At 33.9% G+C, this 27,075-nt stretch overlaps 1 protein-coding gene across 1 annotated transcript in view; it reads left to right on the plus strand.

Moving 5' to 3' along the window:
* The window catches only part of adck1 (aarF domain containing kinase 1), a 244,118-nt gene that overhangs the window by 74,643 nt on the left and 142,400 nt on the right, over positions 1–27,075 (plus strand). Inside the window, exon 4 of the mRNA XM_056476927.1 lies at positions 3,933–4,136. Within this exon, the coding sequence (XP_056332902.1) occupies positions 3,933–4,136 (204 nt within the window). The remainder of the gene's footprint in view (positions 1–3,932; positions 4,137–27,075) is intronic.

Raw genomic sequence — 27,075 nt, forward strand, 5'->3', positions numbered from 1 at the left:
TGACCATGCCTTACACCTTAACCCGCCCTTAAATCTACCAACAAACCTTTCCCTATATCCCACCTCAATAGCAGAAGCAGAAGTGTTCTGCAATACATTATGAAGTACAGTATATTGAGTATTTATATTTGTATAAGTATATTGTATTTATATTTTATGTATGGACTGTTAAGGAAACCTAATATAAAGTGGACCCTAGTTTTAGTTAAGTGGGACATTTGCATTTTGTGTAGAGTGGGTTTATTATTCAAACTAGGATTCTTGCATCCCAAAATATGTATCAATTATAGGTGTTTATTTATGTAATTTATGGCTCTTAAAAATGTTTATATATAATTAATATTAAATTATTATTGTGACAAGCAATGAAAGTGTAGTGTCTCCAGCTTTATACATCTAAAATTATTGTAAAGGGCAAGAAATATCTACTCAAAATGAAATATTTCCATGAAATTATTTAGTAAAGTGCCTTTGCTTCTGTTCTGCCTACTGTTTCATGCATTTTTCTTTTAATGTTTTTTTTTTTCTCAGAATATGAATCTTCAGAAATGGATTCAAATCCTCTATCCTAATTATTATTTTTTTACCTCTATCCACTCTGGCTTACTGATATTAAAACTCATTAGTATACATTTATATATATTTTTTATGTTTAGTTAAAATATTTCTATATTTTTATACTATATAGTGTACTGTGTAGACTTCTGAAGGATTATGTGACATTGAAGCTCTATAATGGCGATCTAAATTCAGTTTTAAATCGGGGATAAATACAATTTTAAAAAATTAATAAATAGTTTATAAACACTTGGGAAAATAGTAAAATGGTTTTAAAAATGTTTGTTTATATATATATTTCACAATAATAATTCAGAAATTTTTATTTTACTATATTACTATTTGCATTGCATTTGTATTGTATTACCAAGATCGTATAGGAAATGAAATTCATTGACACAGCTGCCGATAATTTGTATCTATTTTTGAATCAATGTGCTGAATGTTTTTCCAGTTCGTTGCTTCCCGGGTTTAATCCCCGCACACACATATAGACTCCCCACCCAGTATAATTAGGTGCATGTGGACTTTGTCTTTTGAGGGATGATTCGAATCGGACGACCGGCCTCATATGTGGCCCCATTTGGAGCACAAAAGACAGTCTTTTGTTGGGGTTAGAGGGTTAAGAGAGCTCATTTCACGGCAGTTTATTTGCTCAGGTCCCAAAGGGACGTCCCTCCAAGAGTACTATCAACTCCACCAGCTGGTGTTGGGACAGGACACCACAAAGACCCCCTTAAAACTGACGTCCCATTTAAGCGGCATTTAAGACAAATGAGATGAGGGAAGCTATTCTCCCTTTCTCTCTCTGTGTGTGTTTTTGTATTAGTTTTTTTACACAGTGATGCAGGCTACTTATCAAAATAAGATTTATTTTAGGTTTCTTTGCCATTTTGTTTTTATACAAAGTAATATTAAGTTCAATAAATATATTCAATAAATAGTAATTATATTCAATAATAAATATTCAAAAATAAAAAGACTATAGTCATAGAGTACTATGTAAATGTATAGCGATTAAAATTTAGTGGCATAATATATGCATATTAAATTGTCATTGTATTGCTATATTGCACATGTTTTTAATGGACATCATGATTCTTCAGGGGTAGTTTTTTCTGATTGGAGCACACCGACGTATTGTGTACTGTAAATTTCATGTTATGTAAATGTTTTTCAAGTGCATCTAATTATCATCAATGTACTATTATGCTATATGTAAATAAATAATGTAAACAATAATGTTTTGTTAGTTAATGTATTTACTAACATGGGCTAATAATGAACAATACTTGTACATCATTTATAAATCATTGTTAACATTTGCTAATGCATTGTTATTAAAACATTACATTAGTAAATGTAGCATGAGTTAACATGAACTAACAATGAACGACTCGTTTTTTTAACTACTATTAACCAAGTTGAATAAATACTGTAGTAAATGCTCGTCTTAACACATAGCTCAACTACCAATAACAAATGGAACAATATTGTAAAGTGTTGCTGAAAGAAAATACAAGCAAGAATACAAGCAAGCGAATACAAGCAAGAATAACTATTTAAATGTATATGAATGATCTCTTCCTGTTTATTATTCATCATAAATTAATAATGATAAACATCTTAACAACCCCAATTTTTTTTTTTTTTCGATGATCATCAACAGATATTATTTTATGTTTTTGAAAGGCTATATTTATTTGAAGTATTTTATTATTGTAACCAGGAATGGGCAATATTCATCATACATGTATTTCAAATTTGTATTTTAAATATAAAATAGTATTTTGTAACTTGTGTTTGATGGGGTTTGTAAAAATGGGTTAATATTTTGTATTAAAATACTTTAGTGTCTTGTATTTTTGTACTTAGAAAATACTGGAAAATACTTTGTAAGAAGTCTACATGATGACATCATAAATATGCAACCTCTGACTGGTGCTTTCTCAGTTATTGCCTAGGTTTAAGTTCAGAACAGAGAATTGAGTAATATTGAAGGTGGTGGTCAGTGCTTGGAGTATGGATGGAAATTATGCATCACATACAAATACAGGGGTAGATTCGGGAGCAAGTCAAAATAAGACCGGAAAATAAGACAAACAACATAATGTCCTACAGTGGCGATATCTACAAAACTTCATTAGCGGTTTCAAATGCCAGTAGCTGACCTGCATGTGCTCTTTATGGTTAATTACAAGCTTATAGTTAATCAGTATGCGACAAAAATATAAAAAAAAAAAACCTCCCAACTTAGGTTTTATGGCATCAAAAACAGAGAGCAACATTTTTTGAGAGCTCAAGTTTTATATTGTGTATTAAAGAGTGCAATTGCAAAAAAACAAAACATGATTTATGGAAATGACTAAAACAAAATTTTTGTCATTTTCAGATATCTTGATTTTACATTGAGTATTGAAGATTTCAAAGTTTGAAACATAAGACTTTCAAGAGATGGTGGCAATTTTCACTATCAACAGATATAGTACAATATTCCAACTCATTATTTGCATTAAATGGTTTTTACAGTAATTAAAGAGATCATCTTCAAGACAGGAATTTCTGTAGGAAATTTGTACAAAATCTATAATAAAATCAGAGAGAGAGAGAGAACCACAAGTTACATTTTTTGTGAATACCTCCTCATCTTCAGTAGAGGTGAATGAGGTGCAGAGAAGCTTACTTGCTGACAACGAAGCCTGTTGTTATCAATCATTGTTTACTTCACTAAATCAGTTTAATGGTGAAGGGATTGATCAAATAGACTTATTAATAGGAAGTTTGCCAAGAAAATTCATGCTCCCTTGTAAAAGTATTTTGTAGTATTTTCAAAATACAAAATACAGTATTTTATTTTGATACTTGCTATCGCTGCTGTATTTTGTAGTTTATTGTGATGCGTGTAAAACTGCATATTTTTTTATTTGTTATTTGTTAATTTTTGTTATATTTGTTGTTTTATTTTAAAATACATTTCAATGCTAAATTCCCTGCAGCGGTTAATGTCACACTGGCCTTCAGGAAGGATTCTTGTATGCTGAATTGGTGCTCAAGAAGCATTTATTATTAATGTTATTAAAACAGTTTTTGATGCTTAATATTTTTGTAAAAACTGTTTTATTTTTTCCCAATGAATAAAAAAAAAAAAAATACAGAATATATTTGAAATGGTTATGTTTCACTATAAATGTTGTTTTTTAGCCCCTTTTGATCATTTGTTCGATGCTTCATTGCTGAATAAAAGTATTTCTTATAATGGCAGTGGACCTATGAGAGTAATGAAAGCTGTTATAAATAAGTTCCCATGTCTCTCAGTTGATTCTCTTTGGCGTATGTCTTGAACTGCATTTGTTGAACTGGTCCTCTTTCTTCAGGTTCACAGGCGCTCAGCGGAGAGGCTGCGGGACTTGTGTTGTGCGAACAGAGGCACCTTCATTAAAGTAGGCCAGCACCTGGGAGCCCTGGATTACCTTCTGCCTGAGGAGTACACCAGCACGCTGAAGATCCTGCACAGCAGAGCCCCACACAGCAGCATAGAGCACATCAGACAGGTCATACGAGAAGACCTGGGGAAAGAGGTGCGTTCTTCACTGTCTAAAAAATAGACTTTTGTTTTTTAATTGTGTTATTGTACCAAAAAAAACTCCTATTACAGGGTTTTTATTTTTATATATATTGCATATTTTGTTTATGCATGATTTAGATTTGTATTGGTTTATTTTATAACAAACAATTTTTTGGTTAATTAATATTTTTTATATATTGTGTTAAATTTTAAAAGGACAGCTCCCCACAAAACTAAAGGTCGACAGTTACTTATAAGACTTTGTTGTGTGTGAAATCAAAATGTACAATATTTATTTTGCTAGTGCACATTGTTTTTCTTTAGGGGGACAATTAAGCCATGCATGTGAATCTAAAAAAAAACGTCAACATGCTGAAATAAAAGTCTTAGCAACTTCCATTTCACGCAAACTTTTAATGAAGAATTTTTAGCTTAAACTGTGGTTTAACTTTGTTGGTTCATGAAATGCAAGCATATGGCTACTGGCACTATGACAGTTAAAAAAAACATATATGTACAAAATGTACAGGGCATATGCATATATGTATGTGTGTATATATGTGTGTGTGTGTGTGTGTATATATATATATATATATATATATATATATATATATATATATATATATATATATATATATATATATATATATATATATATATATATATATATATATATACGTGTGTGTGTGTGTGTGTGTGTGTGTGTGTGTGTGTGTGTGTGTGTGTGTGTGTGTGTGTATATAATTTACACAACTATAAGAGCAGCAGTGAACAAGTGCTGTAGACAAGTTTCAGGTGTGTAAAGTCTAAGAAGCAAAGCATCAGTAATGTTTTTTTTTTCTTGAGAGAGTACAGTTAGTGGTATAGCAATAGAGGCAGTTACAGATTAGGAAGGAAAGTGGAGACTAAATGGTTGAGTTTTTAGTCGTTTCTTGAAGACAGCAAGTGACTCTGCTGTTCTGATGTAGTTAGGGAGTTCATTCCACCAACTAGGCAGATTGAATGCGAGAGTTTCGGGAAAGTGATTTTTTTCCCTCTTAGGGATGGAACCACGAGGCGACGTTCATTCACAGAACGCAAGTTTCTGGAGGGCACATAAATATATATATATATATATATATATATATATATATATATATATATATATATTTTTATATTAATATTTATATATATATATATATATATTTATATTAATGTATAATAATGGCTAATTTTGCCAAACTGTGAGAAATTAGCTTTCTGTTAACTTCCTTTTTGTTGTCCTGTTAACTTCCATGTGCGACCATAGACGTCTATTGAAACTCACATCAGTTTAATTTTACATTAGGCTATATGTAGATTAAAAACATATTTTTTTACCTATTTCCAGACCCCCCCAAACCCCCCGCTCATAAGTTGCACATTGAGTGATTCTTAGTTTGACTTTTCGATGATCATCTACTCTTCGCTGTTGATCACCCCTGATCTACTTACACTGCTGAATCTGAATATCATGATCTGAATTTCTTGTTTAGAATTTCTGGATATTGAATTTGATGATCTGAATTTCTTCATCTTAAATACTTGAAACTGTATTTTTACAAACTGGATATCTGCAGTCTATGAATTCAGAACCAAAAAAATAAAGAAGATTGAAAATACGTCTCTAAAAACCTGACTTAAATTCAGTTGTCTTGAATTTTAGATGTTCAATATTCAAGTTATCAAATTCAAACTCAAATTAATAAATTCCAATTAATAAATTCAAATTTAAACCAATAAGTTCAAATTCAAAAAAAATTTAATTGCATATAATATTCAATTTTATTAAATTACAATGGCTAATAATTCAAATTAACATAATTCAGATTCAGTTTGTTTTGGCATATTTTAGGCTCCATAGTTAAGATGAAAGTGAGTAAATTAACAGCAAATTTAGATTTTTGGATGAACTTGCTCTTTATTGATGTAAATCACACACCCTCAGTCATTACGGCAGGCCACTCTTGTAGAGCCGCGATCTGTTATTCAGTAATTGCGCAGGTCCCTGTGGGTGGACAGGGTTAATGTCACACGAGAGGAGCTGTGGTCTCCCTCGTCCTCTCCTGTCAGTGTTTTGTGCCTCTCGTCAGAGCAGTCGTCCTGAAAGTGCTTCATCTCAGGAACGCTTTGACAGGTGTTTACATTTCGCTGGAGATAATTGTTCAGTTCTGAAGATGACCCATGCAAATCATGCATCAGCTCATGTCCCAATATTTTGTATTTGTATCCGGCTGTTTCTCACATTACACAGGAACAAGCCATTTCATTTATGCGGCTTGTTGAGGAGAGATGTTTTGTGTCTTTTTGCTATGAACCGGAAAGGAGGCATTCAAGCCATTTAGTAGAGGTGAGAATATAATAGATGTGCAGTCTAGTTTTCTGTCAATAAATCTGAAAAATAAGAGTGTTCACACTTGTTTGTTTGTATCGGTCCAGACTGGAGGTGATTCTAGAACTTTTTTTATTTTATGCCCTGAATTTTTGGGATGAGAAAGCAGCATTTGCAATATGACTTAAAGGTCCTGTAAAGTGCTTTACATAATTCGATGTTTAACATATTCTCAGCTGGAAAAACATTTTTTTTTAAACATTCTCTTCATTGTATTTTTTATATCAGTTCAAATTATAAATTTTGCTTATGTATACTTTTTTCTTTTTAAACAAAAAGTTGTAACATCATGTTACTATTATATGTATAAGAGAACAAACAAAAAGACAAAAAAAGTGGGGGGAAGAGGAACAAAACTGAAAGAAAAAAAATTAAATAAAAGAACTAAATAAGGGGAATTTTGAGGTGTTTCTACTAGGGGTTCAATCACTGCTCTCTTGTTAAAAATACTTAATAAATGGATTCCATATTACATGGATATTCTTCGTTTTATTCTTAAAGGAAAGTCTTAGCTTCTTAATTTGCATGCAAGACATGACATTTTTATTTAATTATATTTATTAATGTGGAGCAACAGGGAGGATCTTTTAGTTTCCATTTCAGTAAAATCAAATCTACGTGCCAAAAGGGTTATAAGTCTAATCACTGTACGTTGATTTTTAGGTAATTCTGCATCATCACTGACACCAAATATAGCTAAAATAGGCCCGGGGTATATTTGTTTTCCCACCACTTCTGATATTAATTAAATATCTGAAATCCAATGATTAACTATTTTAGGACAACTCCAAAACATGTGACCGAGCAATGCCGGGGTTTGACTGCATCTATCACACCGTGGGTCAATGGAGGGGAACACTTAGAGAGCTTTAATTTAGACAAGTGGAGTCGGTGCAGAATCTTAAATTGTATTAAACCAAGCCTGATACACACAGAACTAGAATGAACTTGTTCTTGTGCTTCCTCCCATTTAAATTTCTGCTCGGGATCCTCTACCCATGCCATTTTGAAATGCTCTGATGAAACGCTCCTCCCCTTTTAAAAAAGCAGCCTATAGCGTTTTGTTTTATTAGAGCTCTAATAGTGAGAGTTGTCGAAAATGAGAAGATGTTAGATACTAGAGAGCATTCGATTGGTCAAGATTTGGGAGAAACTGAAGTATGAGGTGACAAAAAAAAAAAACGTTGATCCATTTCGGTGGTAGTGACTTTAACTTTACATACAAAATACATACAAAACATACAAAAGCTTTACATGTTTATATCGGTTTTACATCTTCTAAACATGAATTTTGCCTTTGTTTTGTATCACACTTATTGAAATGCTTGAGAGCTAACACACGATTTTTAACATCCAAAAAATATATTATTTTATTTTCACTGAACCTGTAAAGGGATAGTTCATAAAAAAATTAAATGTTCTTATTCTCAAGCTGTTTTAAACTTTTATCAATTCCTTTTTTCCTCTTGAACACAAAACATGTTATTCTGAAGAATGTTAGAAACCGATAGCTATTGATTCCAATTGTCGGAGCAAAACATCCTACGGGAGTCAATGCTTTCCAACATTCTTCAAAATATCTTCTTTTGTGTTCAACAGAAAAAAGATACTTAAACAGGTTTGAAACAAGTGGAGGTTGAGTAAATGTGAGAGAGTTTTCATTTTTGGGTGAGCTATTCCTTTAATGAGCACTACACATTGTAAATGTTACTTTTTGATTTGACAAGAAATCAATGTGCTTTCTGATAACAGATGAGATATTTTTTCTCATATTATCATATTTCAGTCAAACTGCACCAGAATTAGTTTGGAGACAGAACAAGACCCATCTTTTTAGAGGTCTTGGTCTGCTTGTTTTGTAAGCAACAAGGTTATGACGACAGACACTTATTCAAATGAATGAATGAGACATGAAATAGAACATATTGTTTAAGTCAATTAAGCCTACCAAGTGTGAACATAAAGGTGACAATAATTGAAAAACCTGGCAGTCAATCCACCAATAGCAAATGACAATGATCCAATCACTCCCAATGGATAAAATTATCCCAACCTTATAAGTAGATATTTTTAAGGACACAATTAACTACATTAAAAGAACACTCCACTTTTTTGGAAATAGGCTCATTTCACAATCTACCTAGACGACAGCAGCCGGAATGATATTATAGAGTACCTAAAAACAGTCCCCAGCTAGGTAACTAGGTAACAGCACTGAGTAAAATTTCTGTGCCTGCTGCAGCATGGTAGCAAATTCCCATGATTAGTATGCTGGAGCAAAAGTTTAGTTCCTATCATTCGGGTAACTACAGAAGAGTCAAGCTTTAGTAAAACCCAAAAAGTTAAGGTAACTCACACCATTTGAGGAAACCGATTGCAACAAACCATTTAAGTTCAAAAACTAATCCTAATGAGTACTGTGAACTTACTCCATTTGAGTAAATGAAGCAATTTGAGCACAATAAAACCCAATAAATGAAGAGAACTCAAACCAACCGAGTACTGTAAAACCCAATAAGTTAAGGCAAATCAAACCGTTTGAGGAAACCGATTGCTACAAACCATTTGAGTTAAAAAAAACTAATCTATATGAGTACTGTGAATTTACTCCATTTAAGTTGAAGTAATGAGATATTTAATTAACTCATTACCTTCAACACTGAGTTCGAAACTCTTTTCAAATGAGTAGAATTAACTTTCAGTAAATTTTAAGTTAACTACACTCATTTCATTTGATAAAGTTGACTGTTGGGTTTTACAGTGTATGCAAAAGTGTCAAAACCCTTTTTTGATGTTTTTTTGAGCGACATGCTAATGGTCTAATCCAATTCATCTGCTTAGCTAATGTAAAAGTGCTCCCACCAGACCCAGAGATCAGCTGAAGAGATACAAAAATGATAAATCTTAACTGTTTAACTCAAGGTGACTTGTAAAATTAGCCCTTTTCCCACAAAAACGTGGAGTGTTCCTTTAAACAAGTGGTTCTCAATTTCGGTCTTTGCACCCCCAATAAGAGACATATAAAATATGCAGAGCAGGGGGCCTGAGGACCGGGATTGAGAACCACTGCTTTAAACCAATGTTGGTTCCTATTGACTTTCAGTGTATTTTCCCCAAAACTATTGAAGCCTCCATTTGTGGATCATCAACCTTTTGGTTACCGATGTTTCTCAAAATACTGTATCTGCATTTGTGTTCAGCAGAGAAAAAAAAAAACCCTTCAGGTGAATAAATAGTGAGTAAAATATCATTTTGAGGTGTTTTTCTAAACCGTTGTCTTGTCTTTACAGATGTTTTAGTCCAGTATACATCACTGTATAAATATAAAACACAATTTACCTTTCCATTTCAAGCCGCCTTTAATATATTCCCACATGGTGCAATGGCAAATCTCATCACTTTCCAGTATTCCTGGTGCAGTCAAGGTCAAATAACTTGCCAGTTCTGGTGAAATGACCTTGAACGAGAAGGACATCTGGAACCTGTAATCAGTCAGCCAGAGTCTGAGCAGGTAACCGTTATAAAGCGACCCTCCCTCGTCTGACCTTGAGAGGGCTACGCTTGTACCCGACGCCTCTGGGGTGATGACTGCATCTTTACAGTTTTATTATTGTAATTATTAGCTCTAATAGACCAGTCTGACTTCTTGCTCCACTGCCTTTCCACCTCCCATTTTTCTCCCTCTCTCAACACATGCCTATGACAACTGCAGCATTACGTAATTCCAGCCAGGTCGCGGCTGGCTTGTGGAGGTTTAGGCTTTTTTATTTATTTTTTGGCTGTATGTGTGTGTGCGAAATAAGAAGCATTGGAGACGGCGCTGCTGCTGTGTGTGTCGGGAACTGGAGATGGACCCGTCACGGCTCGTTGGGCTCAGTGCGGCAGGAGAATAATCCGTCTGCCTCCGTGTCACAATAAAAGTCCCCTCAGTTCTCTATTTTTGTCTTTGTCCTCTCCATTATAGTCTCCGCGTGAGAGAGTGTGGATATGTAGATTAGCTGAGGATTGGGCTTCTAATGTTGTGTAAGAATAATGTGTTTCTGTATGCTCGTGTGTCAGGTCAGCACAAGTGTTTTTAATGAACATCACTCATCCGGCTTTCCTTTACTGTAGCAGGGAGATGCTTCTGGGAGAATAATAGGCTAGTGGTGTGTTTGCAAAATTTGAGTGGAAAAATTGTTATGTGAAATCTGAAAACACTAATGTACTCTATTCTATCCACATATTTTAGAGGATTTTTGCCTTGTTCAATTAACAGGGTTCATACTGTCATAGAAAACCTGAAAAAGTCATGGAATTTTGACATGGCATTTTCCAGGTCTGGAAAAGTTTTGGAAAAACAGAAAAACCCACAAAGTTTGGGAAAAGTCATGGGAATTACTTTAACAAATATATGTATAGTTATATTAGGGCTGCGCGATATCTGAAAAATCTGACATTATGGTATTTTGTATTTCTGTGATATATATATTGTGATGTGAATACAATTTCATCAGATGTTTTAACTTGTTTATTTGGATTGATTGAGGGGATTTTGTAGGGGAGTAAATCTCAAATAATATAAAACAAATAAATTACAAGCATAGGTAAATAAAATATAGTAAAGATAAAAGTGAATTATAGTTTTGAGGTATTCTCTATTCAGGTACAGATATTGAATAATCAACACTGCATAATTTTCATTGTATATTATTGAATCTTTATTAAAGCTACAAAAACTTTCTTAGGCCAGATGTTTTAAAATTTGAAATATTGAAATGTTCACACAGTCACAGGCCTTAAAGGGTTCATTTAAAAAAAAAAGAAAAAATTCCAAAATAAATGTTTGAAACAAGTGAAGAGTGTAATGAAAAAGATGAGTTTAAATAAAAAAATGAAAAATGAAAAAAAACCAGAGTTTATTATAATTTTATTATTTTGAAATAAATATTATTTATAAAGTATTTAGATACGAGGATATTAATCAAATAGTGCAAACAGAGCTTTTTTTTACAAACAGATTGGGAAAACTGCAAGTAAAAATGTGTTTATGACATCAAACAAGTGTTTATGTTTTTATATAACGTGGTAAAATTTAAAAATGAAATTAATCATCACGAGAAAGTAATCAAATCTTTTGTTACAACATCAAAACTCATCCCTGCAAAGGTGAAACAAATGATGGCGAAAAAGACCCTAACCCTAAATCGAAAACCCAGAAAAACTGGGAAAGTGGAAACAAAGTGGTCTCTTTGCTTTCAAATCATTTTATACTGTAAACATAGAAACATTATTATTCTTATAAGTTTATCTAGTTCATGTGCCTTCAATTTAAAAATGATGTAAACCTCAGAATTGTGAATAAATTATGAGTATACACTAAAATGACTAAAACCCCAAACCCTAGAGAGAGAACTTTGCCTCCTCATTTGTGAAGTCTCCTGCATGCCACTGGCCTGTGGTTTCCGATGTGCTGTGCCGTGACAGCCTGGCAGTGCCCATCTTAAAATTAATATACTATAAATGGGAAACCCAGAGAAACTAAGAAGTGGTTTCTTAGTATTCAAATCCTAATAAAACATAATATAGGTCCGTGTTTCTCAACCACGTTCTTGGAGGACCACCAGCACTGCATGTTTTGGGTGTCTCCTTTGTCTGTTACACCCATTACAGGTCTTTCAGTCTCTGCTGATGATCTGAATCAAGTGTGTTTGGGTAAGGAGACAGGGAAAATGTGCAGAGCTGGTGGTCCTCCAGGAACATTGTCGAGAAACACTGATATAGGTCATAATATTATGCATTATATAATTAATAGCATTTCAGTATTGTATGTTACAACTTTTTATTATTTTAGAAACATTATTATTCTTACAAGTTAATCTAGTTTATGCGCCTTAAATTTAAAAATGATGTAAACCTCAGAATTGTGAATAAATTATAAGTATACACTAAAATGACTGAAACCCCAAACCCTAGAGAGGGAACTTTGCCTCATCTTTTGTGAAGTCTCCTGCACGCCACCGGCCTGTGGTTTCCGATGTGCTATGCCGTGACAGCCTGGCAGTGCCTGACAGATTGAGCTTCTGCCAGGGCTTTTAGCGAGTGTCTCCTGCATCATGAGGTAAACTACAGCATCCCAGAATTCCCCCACCTCCCCTCATATTTATTTATGAGGCCTGGCATGGTCTCACACGAAATCAAAAAGCTGTTACGGGCTGCTCTGGATCCATTTAGATAAGGAATTATTGATATCACAAAGGTGTAGGGAGGAAGAAAGACACTGGTCCTGGTTTTCCTCTCAGTCTGCTTTTGCTCTATCTCTTTAATTCGCTCTTCTTTAAGCCCACGGGCAACTGAAATGTTATTCCACAAGAATCTCCAGTAATACAGCCAAGCCTGCTTTATGTGTTGTTGGGCTTGTAAAAGCAGCTGAGTCGTTTTTTTTTTTTCATATATATGGATATACAGTTGAAGTCAGAATTATTAGCCGCCCTGAATTATTAGCCCTCCTGTTAATGTTTTTAATTTCTGTTTAACGGAGAAAATTTTTTTTCAACACATTTCTAAACATAATAATTTTAATAACTCATTTCTCATAACGATGGTTTGTTCTGTAGACTATCGAAAAAAAAATTTGCTTAAAGGGGCTAATGATTTTGACCTTAAAATGGTTAATACAAATTTAAAACTGCTTTTATTCTAGCTTAAATAAAACATATAAGACTTTCTCCAGAAGAAAAAATATTATTCGACATACTGTAAAAATTTTCTTTGCTCTGTTAAACATCATTTGGGAAATATTTAAAAAGGAAAAAAAAAATCAAAGGGGGCTAATAATTCTGACTTCAGCTGTATGTGAATACCTAATCATTTTTTGTGTGCAGATATGTACATACGTATAAACATTCTGTATAAACAAATCTTATATTTCCATTGTTTGACAGATGTGTATGACATTATACATTGGCTTCTTTTGCAGCATCGCGTTTTTTAAATGGCATGTTAAGATAAAGCAATTTCAACTTTTACCCGTAGAAGCGCTCATTGGTTAAACTGTTCGTTTCAGAGCAGTAGGCCAATCAGAAGAACTCAGACGTGGGACTAGGGTTGCAAGCTTCCGTTTACAGGGTAGCAAGTTGGCATAACAACGGCAACATGGCAGGACCCCTCCCGAGCGATGTGTCTCGCATTTTCAGATGCTAAGACACATTGTTTGTTAGTGTCTGCTCAGTTTTTGCATTGCTTTGGCCTTTTCTGTCTAACTCCAGCACATCTGGACTGACTGTATTTGTCATGAGAGTGCATGAAATGAATTGTGAGCATTGTACTGTGGCAGACCAGGACAAATGCATGTACCGTTACACCCCTAATGTTTATATACATTCACACAGAGCTATGATATATGAACTATTGCAAATTTGACAATTTTTCTAACTATTTTAATTGGTAAATAAATCAAAAAGCCCTTGCTACAGCCTGTAGCGCAGTGATGTGATGTATACACTATGTCACTATGTTGAGAGCATGCACAATGTGACACACTGCATGTCTGCGTCCGAAAACGCATTCTTTCATATCATATAGAACGTACTTTTCTAAACGTCGTGTTGTAAATTCAAATGTAGTACATTCTCGAGTAGCGTCCATTGTTTTAGTTTGTAAACCTATTCTCTGATTCATACTCCAGAACTGAGGGTGGTGGTAATGCATCAAAATGCTGCATTATAACCACTGTAAAATTACAAGAAGAAAAAGATGCTGTCTATTGCATAAGCTGCATCCGAAATCGCCTACTACTGAGTAGGTACTGCATTGAAATTTAAAACGTACTACTCTGCCATTAGAAAAGAACATTCTATACTGTATGAATGGAACTTGGACGTACTACATCCGCCATTTTGTCATCACGTGACCTACCCACGTCAGTTGCGTCGCTTCACTCCTATTCATGAATATATCCGTCATAAGATAGCATAGCGTCCATCCGATGCGCACTTCAGAATCTCGCCAGAAGTAATAGGTCATCAGAGTATTTCGCACATACTGTTTTTCGAATCTTTTGAATTTGGACATACTACTCAGCTCGCATACTGTTTTAGCATAATATATAATATAGGATTATGCGATTTCAGATGCAGCTATAGAGGACTTTGCAACAATAGACAAATTATATTATAGATACATATTATAATGTATTGTGACTCACTTACAACAAGCATACTGACTGTGATGGTTGGGGTAGATGTTAATAACACTGTAATGTGTGATTTTAATAAAAAATACAAATAATCAAATTTCTAGAGACAACCATTCACGCATTTATGTCCACGCAATGGATGTAACTATTTACGCGCATTCATTCATGAAATCAAAATACTACAGAACGGTCGCTTACACCGTTTTTGGGCTGCACTGTGATCCTTAAATAGTCTTTTAATAGTCAACGCAGTATTTATCAAAAGTAATTATCACGTTCTGTTGAAAAATGAAGCTAATTACTCAACACCACCTAGTTTTGAGCCCACAGTTGGGGGAAAGGGAGCACACATGACAATTTGAGCAAAGACTATAAACAGTGAGCCTAAGGGGCTGTTACACATGTGTGCTAACACATACATGACGTCGTCGACATACGTTTCGTCACCATGTTACAGGCTGTAGTGTGGGGTGTCTCAAATAAAGTAAAACTGAGATTTTGAGATCACACACATGTATGCATACACACACACGTTGAAATTACCAATAATGAATAATTTTTTCATTTTTTAAGTCTTTTAAATCAAATGATACCTGTATTCAATATGCTTGGATATTTAAAATAAAACATGCATGTTATTAAAACAACTGAATAAATTCCCTGTCCCATAAGAGCTATACATTTCTGTTATTCTAACCTTGTTAATGTGTGATTGCTCTCTGCACACAACAAAAGAACAGCTATAATCCTGTTCCAATGCAGTGCATGGCTTTCTAGAGGAATGTTGCGAGCTGGTGAACAGCATTAACCTCCAGCACACTGTAAAGAGAGGGTTGGGTGGAGGCACAAAAAAAAAAGAGGACGAGGCACTTAGTAGTTCAATTATGCAAATATTTATCAAAAGTAATTATCACGTTCTGTTGAAAAATGAAGCTAATTACTCAACACCACCTACTTTTGAGCCCACAGTTGGGGGAAAAGGAGTACACATGACAATTTGTGACTATAAACAGTGAGCCTAAGGGGCTATTTGTAGATTATTGTGAACATTAATAATAATAGTAAACCTTTAAATTTACAAAATCTGTTAGAATTTCATGTACTAATTGCTTTTTATTTTGTAAAAATGACCAATATGTGAACATCTGGTAATGAAACTTAAGACAATGAGACAAAACCTTCCCTATTGTCTATATTAATTCCTGTAGATTGATTTTTATATGAAGGATTTGAAGTATTATTCACATGATAATCATACAGGTGGAACCTTTTGTGTGCTTCTTGTGTGCATCCGAGTTCTATGACGAATGTTTCGATCATGCTGAAAGAGACATTCTGTACTGTAATAAATGTCAAAGAAAAGAGATTAATACAAACTACACTGTAGATAGTCTTGTCTTAACCATACTTCACGTCAAACTGTCCTAATGGGTTCTTCTGGTGACATGATGTAAAAAATTCTGGGTTCCACACAATTCCTTCATGTTGTCCCAACACTAATTAATTACGTCTTTTTACAAATTTAGGTGTTACAAAACCTAAAACAATTAAGTTGTCCCCAAAAAAACTCATTTTAAATTAGTATTTTAACAAGCAGCAAAAGCCATTTTTTGAATGTGGTGAATTGCATAGTTTGTAATATCATACTACTTTAATACCTCTATTAGAGCACTTTTTGTTCACACTTTATTTTATGCTACAAGTCTCGCTATTATTAAATTATTAATTTTGACTTTTGCCTCAATAAACTCCTAATTTACTAAATTTTTATGGTAGTAGTTAGTTAGGTGCACATATTAGATATGATTAGGGATGTAGAATCAGAGTATGCAGAATACATACTTTAAAATTATTAATAAACACTTCGGTCTTCTCTCTCTTTGTATTTATTATAATTTAATATTATCTTTTCATAATACCTCCTCATCATTTTACTGTATAAAATAGTTCGAATTTTTCAATGTGTTTTTTTATTTAGTAGAAAATGGACTCGTACTCATCTGGGCCTTCCTGTAGCTCAGATAATATAGAATGACACTAACAATACAATGATTGATAGATTGTTTTCACAACGAATTCCTTAAGAATGTAAATACACCCAAATTAGCCCCAAGGCTAGATTTCATCAGTAGTCCCTTTGTCAGATGTTATTGTTCTAATAACTAATTCGAATCATAAACAAGACTCAAATATACAAATGAACAATAGAGTAATAAAAAAAAAAATAATAATGTTCATCATAATGTTGATTAAGGGTGGCACAGTGGCTCAGTAGTTAGAACTGTCACCTCACAGCAAGAAAGTTGCTGGTTCGAGTCCTGGCTGGGTCAATTGGCATTTCTATGTGGTGTTTGCATGTTCTCCCCGTGTTCATGTGGGTTTCCTCTGGGTGCTCCAAGTAGGTATCGCTGCAGCCCGGAGACCTCCAAGTTGGAGGGATGTTACTGCAAGTAGACTAGGTGACCTCCAAGTGGGAGGGACTTATGCTGCAAGTGGGCTGGGTTGCTGTAGGTGTAGTAGACATTAATAAAACACAACAGGTTACTGTGAGGTTGGGTTTAGGGTTAGGGTAGGTGTAGACATTCATAAAACACAATAAGTTATACTCTCTGTCATATAAAATACATTAATAAAATGAAAACTCCAGGCTTGTACAGCCCACTTGGAGCTCAAGTTCCAACTACTTTGAGCTGGCTCTGACTTCCGTTTGTACCCTTCTCGGGTGCTCCGGTTTCCCCCACAGTTCAAAGACATGTGGTACAGGTCAATTGGATGTACTTAATTGACCTTGGTGTATGAGTGTGTGTGTGTGAATGTGAGAGTTTATGGGCTGTTTCCCAGTACTGTTTTGTCACTGGAAGGGCATCTGCTGCTTAAAACATATGCTGGAATAGTTGGCGGTTCATTCCGCTGTGGCAACCCCTGATAATCAGGGACTAAACCGAAGGAAAATGAATTAATTAATAATGTTGATTATTAAGAAGCCATTTCCTAAAATTATACTTGAATTAAACAATACACCTTCTCTAATAGATTGTGGTGTAAAATTCCACTGATGTGATACTCCAAAAAAAAAAACAGCCTGACCAAAAGACGTTTTTCTAACTGGAATAATGCAATCAGCTCTTTTGGGTTGTGGGTTCAAGTCCCTAATAAAATGATTATTTTCAATGCAATGCAAGTTGCTTTGAATAAAAGTGTCTGCCAAATGCATAGGTAGAAAAAAAACCCTTTAATGTAAATCCTCAGAGATGGACCTTGTGTGGTCCGGCTGGAGATTTCACTGGCAGATGCTTGGGTCTAAAAGCTAGACTAGTTAACCCATGAAAAGACCCTGCCGCTCATTAACTGAAGCAGGCTCAATTAACCTTTTGTGAGACAGTGGGCTTGAGCACGTTTGTTATCTACCACACCACCGCAGTTCTCAGCTTTGACAAAGACAGACCTATCGCTTCTTGAGTTTTCTGTCATTTGCCAGAGAAATGCTCTTTAAGCTGTCATTGATATAAAAACAGCTCGCCTTCATAAATATCGTTCTCTCCCCGCACAGGTTCATGTAGAGTCCAGAGATAGGATCTGTCTGAAAGACCCTTCCACAATATTGTATTTAGTGTCAGTGTTTGGTCACATCATCACTTTTTTCTGCAGCGGAGCATGCAATATAATCTCTAATCGACACGTAGGCTTCTTGTCAAATCCCTCCTCAGTTGAGCAATCGTGCCATCTGAGCTACGAGATGAAGTTCTTAACCGCTCTGTCAGCCTGGTATAAATAGATCCCATCTCTGCTCTCCCATGTCTTTTCCTCTTTTCCTAATATTCGTTTGCAAACTTCCTGAACCATTAGCTCCGCTCTGTGCCCTTGAGGAGGATAGAGTTTTGCTTAAAAGGCATTTGTTTTAATTTTTGCTTGTATTTATGCATTTTAAAATGTGCTTTATATTCAGTTGTGGAATTTTTTTTGGTTTATAAAATATTGGGTTGTTTTTAATGAAAATAGTGGAGGAGTATTACAATTTTATAAAAAAAAAACTATTCAATTCATGTTTGTTTATTTAGTGCTTTTACAATGTAGATTGTGTCAAAGCAGCTTTACATAGAAGTTGTAGTAAATTGAAACTGTGCCAGTCCCGTTTTCAGAGTTGAAGTTCAATGTAGTTCAGTGTGGTTTAATTTTCACTGCTGAAAGTCCAAACACTGAAAAACAAATCCATCGATGCGTAGCTCCACAAGTCCCAATCAAGCAAGAAAGGAGCAACAGTGGCGAGGAACAAACCTGGTGATTGACAAAATTGAAGGGAAAAAAAACCCTGAGAGACACCAGGCTCTGTTGGGCACGACCATTTCTCCTCTGGCTAAACGCTATAAAAAAAACAGTTTAATAGAGTTGTATTGAAGTTGAAATCATAAACCATTCTAATATGCTGAGTTGGTTTATTATTATCTATATTGAAGATTGTTGTAAATTAAATATTTATGTTTTTATGTTTCATTGCTTATTGTTTTTACTTAATTTGTTCTTTTTGTTGCTTCATTGTTTTAAATCTTCATTCGGTCATACAGATAAATGTGCTGTACAGTAAAATGACTTCACAAAACAACACAACTCATACTCAACACTAAAACATACTTCAAACAATACCACATATATAAGACATACATAAACACTATTTAGAGGGCACCTATGATGAAAATCATCTCTTGTAAGCTGTTTGGACAGAACTGTGAGTAGGTATAGTGTGTCCACTGTTATATTGGGGTGATATAAAGACAGTAAGTCAATTTTTTTTCTGACATGGATCAAAGTTAAAGTGCTAAGTTAAGTTGTGTGTCTGTATGCGTGAACTTTGTAACAACATTGTGTGACTCACTGTTGCAGAAAAGCTTAAATGAACTCCACAAAAAATACATCAAATAATCATTGGTAAAGTTCTTACTGTAGTATTTCTCACAAATGTTATTTGAGATCTGCTTCCTTCATGTCTGTCACTGTACTGTTTAACTGACACGGCCGGAGTTTGAGGCACACTTTAATAGGCATGTGGGAATGGTGGGTGGGCAGAACTAGCATTAAAGGCACAGGTAACAAACACAGCTACATTGTTTTTGTAGCAGAAATTACAATATTCTGAAAGGTACAATAAAAAAATCTGATGGGTATTTTGAGCTGAAACTTTACAGACACATTCTGGAGACACAAAAGACTTATTTTATATTATATCTTGATAAAGGGGTAAAATAAGTGCCCTTTAAAAACAAATATCAAATCAAGTGTTAAAAGCCCAGGTCAAAAGATTCCATAATTTGGAGGTTTCCATCAAGCAAGGCTATCTAGAATCTGGCAGCAGCCACAACAAATGCTTTGTCTCCTCTAAGCTTATGCAATCTTTTTTTGGTTCTTTTATACAATTTGTTCTGTGTATTTCTTTTTCTTTATTATTTCTTTTATTTTTTTATTATTACTTCATACAATCATAATCTTTTTTTTTTCCAACTTTTAAATTCTTTTAGCTATTTTATTTCTTTTCTTCTGACATTGTTTTGGTTCTTTCATTCTTTATTTTTTCATTCATATTTTTTAAACTTTCATTTTTTAATTTACTCATTTTTTACTGCGTTAGTTCTTCCATTCTTTTTTGTACTTTTTCGTTTTTTTATGTTTTCTTTCATGGTTGCAATATAAGCTCATTCTGAAAACGTAGCCCTATGTACATTTCTGGAGATCCAAATTATGTAGCCAGAAGTGCTTATGGCTGCATTTCGTCTTTAAAACCAATGCTACGGGGCGGGATGACGCCATTCCTTTTCACGCTTACCAGCTGACAGCTTACCTCTGTATGGACGAATTTACCAGTTACCAGTTTGTTCAGTTAGCTGGCCATGTACGTCAGCAGACTTGAGCCATAGAGAGGAGTTGACCAGTGAAGAATGGTTCCAGAAAGCAGTAAGACAAAAACAGAACCAAAAAAGTTAAATAAACAAGTAAATAACAGGGTGAGAATGGGGTAAAATCTGAAAACGTGGTAAAAATCAGGAGAGGAATTTTCTTTTTCTGGATTGCTTTTTAAAACTGTCGGTTGGGTTCAGGGAAGGGGGTGGGCGGGTCAATCTGGGCTTTTGAAAGCACTATCGATTGGGTTTAGGGAAGGAGGAGGCTGGGTTAGTTGATCGGTCAGTCAGTCAGTCAAACATTTAGTCATTCAACAGCGGCCTGTGGTGGATTTACACAAGAACAGCAGCTGCAAATGACACTCGCGTAAGAAATTTGAGATCTCAAGAATCGTACACAGCAGCCTCTGGTGGATTCGCAAAAAAAAAAAAAAGTAGGTCCTGGGACGTATTTACCACTCTCCAGAAATGTATATAGTGGTACGTTTTAAGAATGAGCCTGGATTGCATTCTTAAATTTGATTTGTTTGGTTTTTTTATGTTTGTACTTTTGTTGTTCATTCACTTGTTATTTTTTGTTTAATCACCCGATTTGTTTGTTTGTTTAGTTTCTTTTATTTCTTCATTCCTTCACTACTGTTTGTTCCTTCATTGTTTCTTTATTTTTCATATTCGATTTTGTATTTCAATTTCATGCTTTCTTAATTTGATCTGTCTTTGGTTTGTTTGGTTTTTCTCAGTTTGTACTTTTTTATTTGTTCTTTTATTATTTTTGCTGGTTTGTTTGTCAGTTTTGTTTCTTTTATATCTTCATTTCTTTCATACTCTTTGTTTTAATGTTTGTTTCATTGTTTTTATTTTGTTTGCTGTTTTGTGTTTTAATTTCTTTCTTTCAGAAGTTTTTTCCACTCTTTCTTCTCTGTTTGTTCTTTTGTTAGCTGCTTCTATTCCTCATATTTGTTATTCAAGTTTTGTTTCATTCTTTTTTGCTTGTTTGTAGATTATGTTGTTTTTTGTTATTTATTTTGGCTCTTTCTTCTTTTTTTTTTCTCCATGTAAGCCATTCCCTCAGAAGCGTGCTTTACTATTTGAGTGCTCTTATTAGCTCGAGTCCATCCTGCAAGCGTAGCTTGATTTATCCCCTGCAGCCTCATTCATCTTCAGCCAGGGTTATGATGATGGTCTGATCTGCTCTCCGCAATGTGATCTCGCTGGCCTGCAGGTCTGCGGGTGTCCCTCAGAGAAAAGCCTGGGCCCTGGGGCCAGGGATCCATTACAGGACACCATTAAACAACAGATGGCAGACGAGTGCCAGCTTAGGACTGTTCTCTGTGTGTGTTTGTGGAGGAATCGGTGCTGCATGTGGAAAGAGGGTGGATCTTTTGAAAAGCTGCGCCGCTGCTGCCTCATTCTCAATGGCACAACGGCCAGCCAAGCATGTAAATGTGCATCATTTGCTGTAATGATGTGCTGGATGTGTGGCATCATACAGGTTGTGTTTCTGCAGCCCGGCAATGCTATCCTGCCTGCACAGACACAGAGTAACTAGAGTTCTGTCTGAGTTGCTGCATGCCCAGATTAATCACCATCCACAATACTGCTCTTTAATCCACTGTACTGGTCAAAATGAGGTGTTTTATTCCCTACATTCATTCTTGTTTTCTTGTTCGTTCTTTCTTTCTTTCTTTTCTTTTTTTTTCTTTCTTTCTTTCTTTCTTTCTTTCTTTCTTTCTTTCTTTCTTTCTTTTTTCTTTCTTTCTTTCTTTCTTCTTTCTTTCTTTCTTTCTTTTCTTTTTTCTTTCTTTCTTTCTTTCTTTCTTTCTTTCTTTCTTTCTTTCTTTCTTTCTTTGTATTTATTTAATTACTTTTTTAACTTTTATTTTTATTTGGTTCTTTCAATTGTCTAGCCTTATCTGTCTGGCTGTTTTTTACATTATTGTTTTAAAAAATATTTATTTATTGTTTTTACTTTTATTTTTATTTGGTTCTTTGGTTTGACTATTCTTATCTGTCTGCCTGTTTTATATTATTATTTTAAGAAATATATATTTATTGTGATTCTTTCTGTCTTATTTTATATGTTTACTCTTGTCAGCTCTCTTTTCTGCTCTCTTTTGTTTTTTTCTTTATTTGTTTTTGTTTTTATTCTGATTTTATTTATTGTTTTGTTTCGTTGTTTTTCATACTTTGCTTTTATTTGTTTATTTATTCTTTGCATATTGTTTTGCTTCTGTTTTATCTTTTTTAAATCTGTGTTCAGTCTTCTGTTATTTGTAATGTTTGTGATGTTTTTTTCCTCATTTCTTTCATTCTTTTGCTTTTCTTAATTTTTATTGTTACTTTATTTATTCATTATCGTCGTTGTTGTTGTTATTATTATTATTATTATTATTATTATTATTAATAATAATAATAATAATAATAATAATAATAATAATAATAATAATAATAAACATTAGCTATTTAGTGTTTCATTTGCATGTTGTTGTATTTTTTCATTCTGTTTTGTCCTTCTGATTTTTTTTTTTTTTTTTTTGGCCAGATTATTTTATATAGTGTTGTGCTTAAAATGCAAATCTAAAGTACAATACTTTACAATAAACACTTGTTGTAAAATGTGAAAAACAATTTAGATGATTTAACTGTCCACAGCTAAATAATATTAATAAATAAATTGTAAAAAGGGGTTATTTTTTGAATTCTCCATACTGTAAGTTTTCCCCTCTAGGCGTCCGTTTTCTAAATAAAATTTTTTTGCTTGTTTTTTTTCAAGCTTAAGTTGAGTTGATGTCACGATTTGATCTGTAAGTGATTTGAACGCCCTATGAAGGCACAGGACGTTGAAGGATTGGTTATACTTAGCATGAGGGTCTGCGAAAAGAGCATGTGGTCTTTCTTGGCACTGGTTAATGGTAGTAAAGAAGCATGTGGGTGGCTGGACATGTTTGGCGTAGATGATTTGTTGGAGCCTGTAAATATCCAGACTCAGCCCTCTCTGCTTCAGTGCTTTCCACCCTCGCAGAGTGCAGGCTGTCCCAGTGCTTCCTGTATCCATATGGGCCGTTCCCTACAAACGCATGGCACTCACTGCCACCCCATGCCAAACCCTTTACTGCAACACCAACACTCTGGCAAACCACCAGGCTTTGTCTTCCACAAATAATGATAGATGATGCAGTGAGATTGCTTGTTTTTCCTACTTATTTTTGTGTGTGTGCGTGTGTGTGTGTGTGTGTCTGTGTCTTTTCAATTCAATTCAATTCACCTTTATTTGTATAGCGCTTTTAGATTGTGTCAAAGCAGCTTCACTTAAAAGGTCATAGTAAATTGGAACAGTGTAGTTCAGTCTTCAGTGTTTAAGTTCAGTTCAGTTCGGTTTAGCTCAGTTCAGTGTGGTTTAAAAATCACTACTGAGAGTCCAAACACTGAAGAGCAAATCCAACGATGCGCAGCTCTATAGATCCCCAACCATGCAAGCCAGTGTGGAATAGAAAAGTCTTTGTGGAATAGAAAAAAAATTGAATAGGTTAAAAATTCATATAAACTGTCATAGTTGTAATTAGTTATATACTATTTATGTATTTATTTAAAAATATGGCACCTAGGGCAAACATTTTTTTTGTAAAAAGTATACCTAACATAAAATATAGTATGTATTGTAAAATATAGTAAAACTGTTGCTTGAAAAAAAACCTACTTTATCCTAGTAATCCCAACCACTTACACTGCTACTAATATCTGTTTTGTACCTTTATGTCATTAAGCAACCGAGAAACAGAAATGTGCGCACATCTAGGATTCTCAAAGGCAGGTGCTTGATCAAAAACAAACACAGTAGCAAGTGATCAAAAGAAAATGGGCACACTGCCACTTTAGCTCTTAAAAAATTTTAATGTCACTTTTTTTTCTGTGACATTATTATTGTGACAAAGTTTTGAGAGCTAAAGTGGCAGTGTGCTGATTTTCTTTTGATGTTTCGAACCATTATGCACCCTAAACTGACAACAACCTTAATTCTAGGGATGTGATGAGATCTTGGGTTGCCATTAAACAGATCTCGAGATTCAAGGGTTGCCGTTCATTACAAGTAGATTTGACAAAGCATCTAAATTGTTTTGCATTTTGTTATTTTATTTTTTTATTATTTTTCATTCATGTATTAGCAAATATTTTTGCTAATATTTACAATTATACAGGGTGTCTTTACAGGGATCTTTAAAAGTCGATAAATCAGTGTAGACAAATTTAAGGCCCTTAAAAAGTATTAAAACATCTTAATTGCTATTTTGCAAGGTATTACATTTTTTTATATTTTTGAATATGCAATGTATGGTTGTATGCTAAAGTTTGCCTAAATTCTGTGAAAATCAGGATGTTGTGTAATTTATGAAATCAGTAAAATCCTACAAGATTTGACATCATGCTGCTTATGTTAGTATTTAGTAAATATGCTGTAAGTTAAAATGTCGCCAGTGTTTCCGGTTGAAACCTAAAGTGGTTATAAGGTCTTAAAATGTTTGGAAAGAGTCGTAAAAAAGGTCTTAAGGTATTGAATTTCACTCTTTGCTTTCTGATATATATAAACACTATTTTACATTCACATATTAGCAAAATATTTAGCAGTGTTTGCATGTCTTTTACTGCATAGAATTCATTCAAATAAAAGTAAAATAACATTCATTACAAGTTGATTTACAAAAAGTAAATAGTGTTTTTTTTTTTTCTCACCAGTTGAATCAAAGACCATTTATAAATTTTATCATTGAAGATTTCTAAAAAAAAAAAAGTGTAAAAATCTTGTCTCGTTCTCGTGAACCCAAGCTCGTGTCTCGTCTTGATTGTCTCATGGAGTAAGCATCTCTTCACACCCCTACATAATTCCGAAGGTGGTGAAAGCAACACAATCAATAAATCACTAAATATAAAAATGAATAAACTAGTTTCTCAAATAGTCATTACTCATGTTAACACACAAGAGCCTTAAATGATGCAAAAATAATTGTTAAATTGTAGAAGATATCTCATAAAACCCACTTTAAAGAGTATTTAAACAAAACATTATTTTCCTGTACTAAAAAATTAATAATTTTATTATTGTATTAGATTGAACTGACAAATATGTTAAAAATAATCATATTTTAACCCTAATATTTACATTTTTCTTTTATGAAAACATAAAAATAACGAAGAATGTTGGCAATCAAATAATGATTGTGATCAATTAACTGAATAATTTAGACAATCTTAATCATAATTTATTCATTCATACATATTCTAACAGACCACTGATTAAAATATATACAAGTCTTTTATATCACATAATTTTTCATTTGACTCACTGATGTGCTGCTGATACAAAAAACATTGCACCCAGCCAATATAGAACAAATAACAGATGTGTCTTTTTATTATAAAGTGAACAGCCAAATTTACTTGGAGTCTGCAAAAAAAATAAATAAATAAATAAATACTATCATGAAAAATGAGAAGCAAAACGGAACTGTAGCATTTGTGGTGGCATATGTGGTACAGTGTGAATCTGGAGTGTGGCGTAGAAAAGTGACTCGACAATCTGTCCACTCGGCTCTGAAGAGAAGACCCTCCTGCTCTTCTCAGAGCTGCAGATCTACACCACATACCCAATCATGGGAAAACATTTTTGCAAAACTCATAAAATGTATCTTTACATACATGAAACACATATCAGAGACAGTATGACTTTATTTGTTGTCACACAAAAATTCTGATGTTGAAGAAGTCTCACTTATGCACAATACTAATATATCACAACAAACTCTTCCTACAGTATCTCAGCAGACACTTTGATGTCAAAACGACGTCAAAAAACATGTCAAAAATGCAAATTGATTGGATGTCAAATGACTACCTTGATGTTAAAACGACATCTAACATTGCTGTCAAAAAACCTGTTCAAAATGGATTACAGGACAGTCCTGTAATCGATTTTTTTAAATGTGTTTTTGATGCGAATATTAGATGTCCATTTGATGTCTTTTTAACATCAAGGTATTTTACATGTATTGTAGGTATACAAAATCTAGTGTAAATTTGTCACAATTGAGGCTTTCAGATGAATGAAACTTCTCATATTTTATTACTTTTTGTGTTATTTCGGTGGTCAAAATGGCGTCAATGTGTGGATGTCTTATGGGTGTAAAGGTTTTGACATCAATTGCTTTGCGATGTTTAGACCCTTGCCTTGTTTCATTGTTAATTCCTGTCTGCTGCTTGCCTTTTGATCATCTGCCTGCTTATTGACCATGACTTTGGATTGCCTCTATATCTGTTTGCTCCTGACTGTTGCTTGCCTGACTGTTCCTGTTAATAAAACCTGCATTTGGATCCCCACTTTCTATAACAAGTAGCAACAACTGACTTTTTGGTACTTGACACTAAGAGGGCTTTTGTTTAATATAAGCACCTTCTCATTTACATCAAACACAGGCTTCAATTGGTC

Source organism: Danio aesculapii, chromosome 17 (genome assembly GCF_903798145.1).
Source record: "Danio aesculapii chromosome 17, fDanAes4.1, whole genome shotgun sequence".
Lineage (NCBI taxonomy): Eukaryota > Metazoa > Chordata > Actinopteri > Cypriniformes > Danionidae > Danio > Danio aesculapii.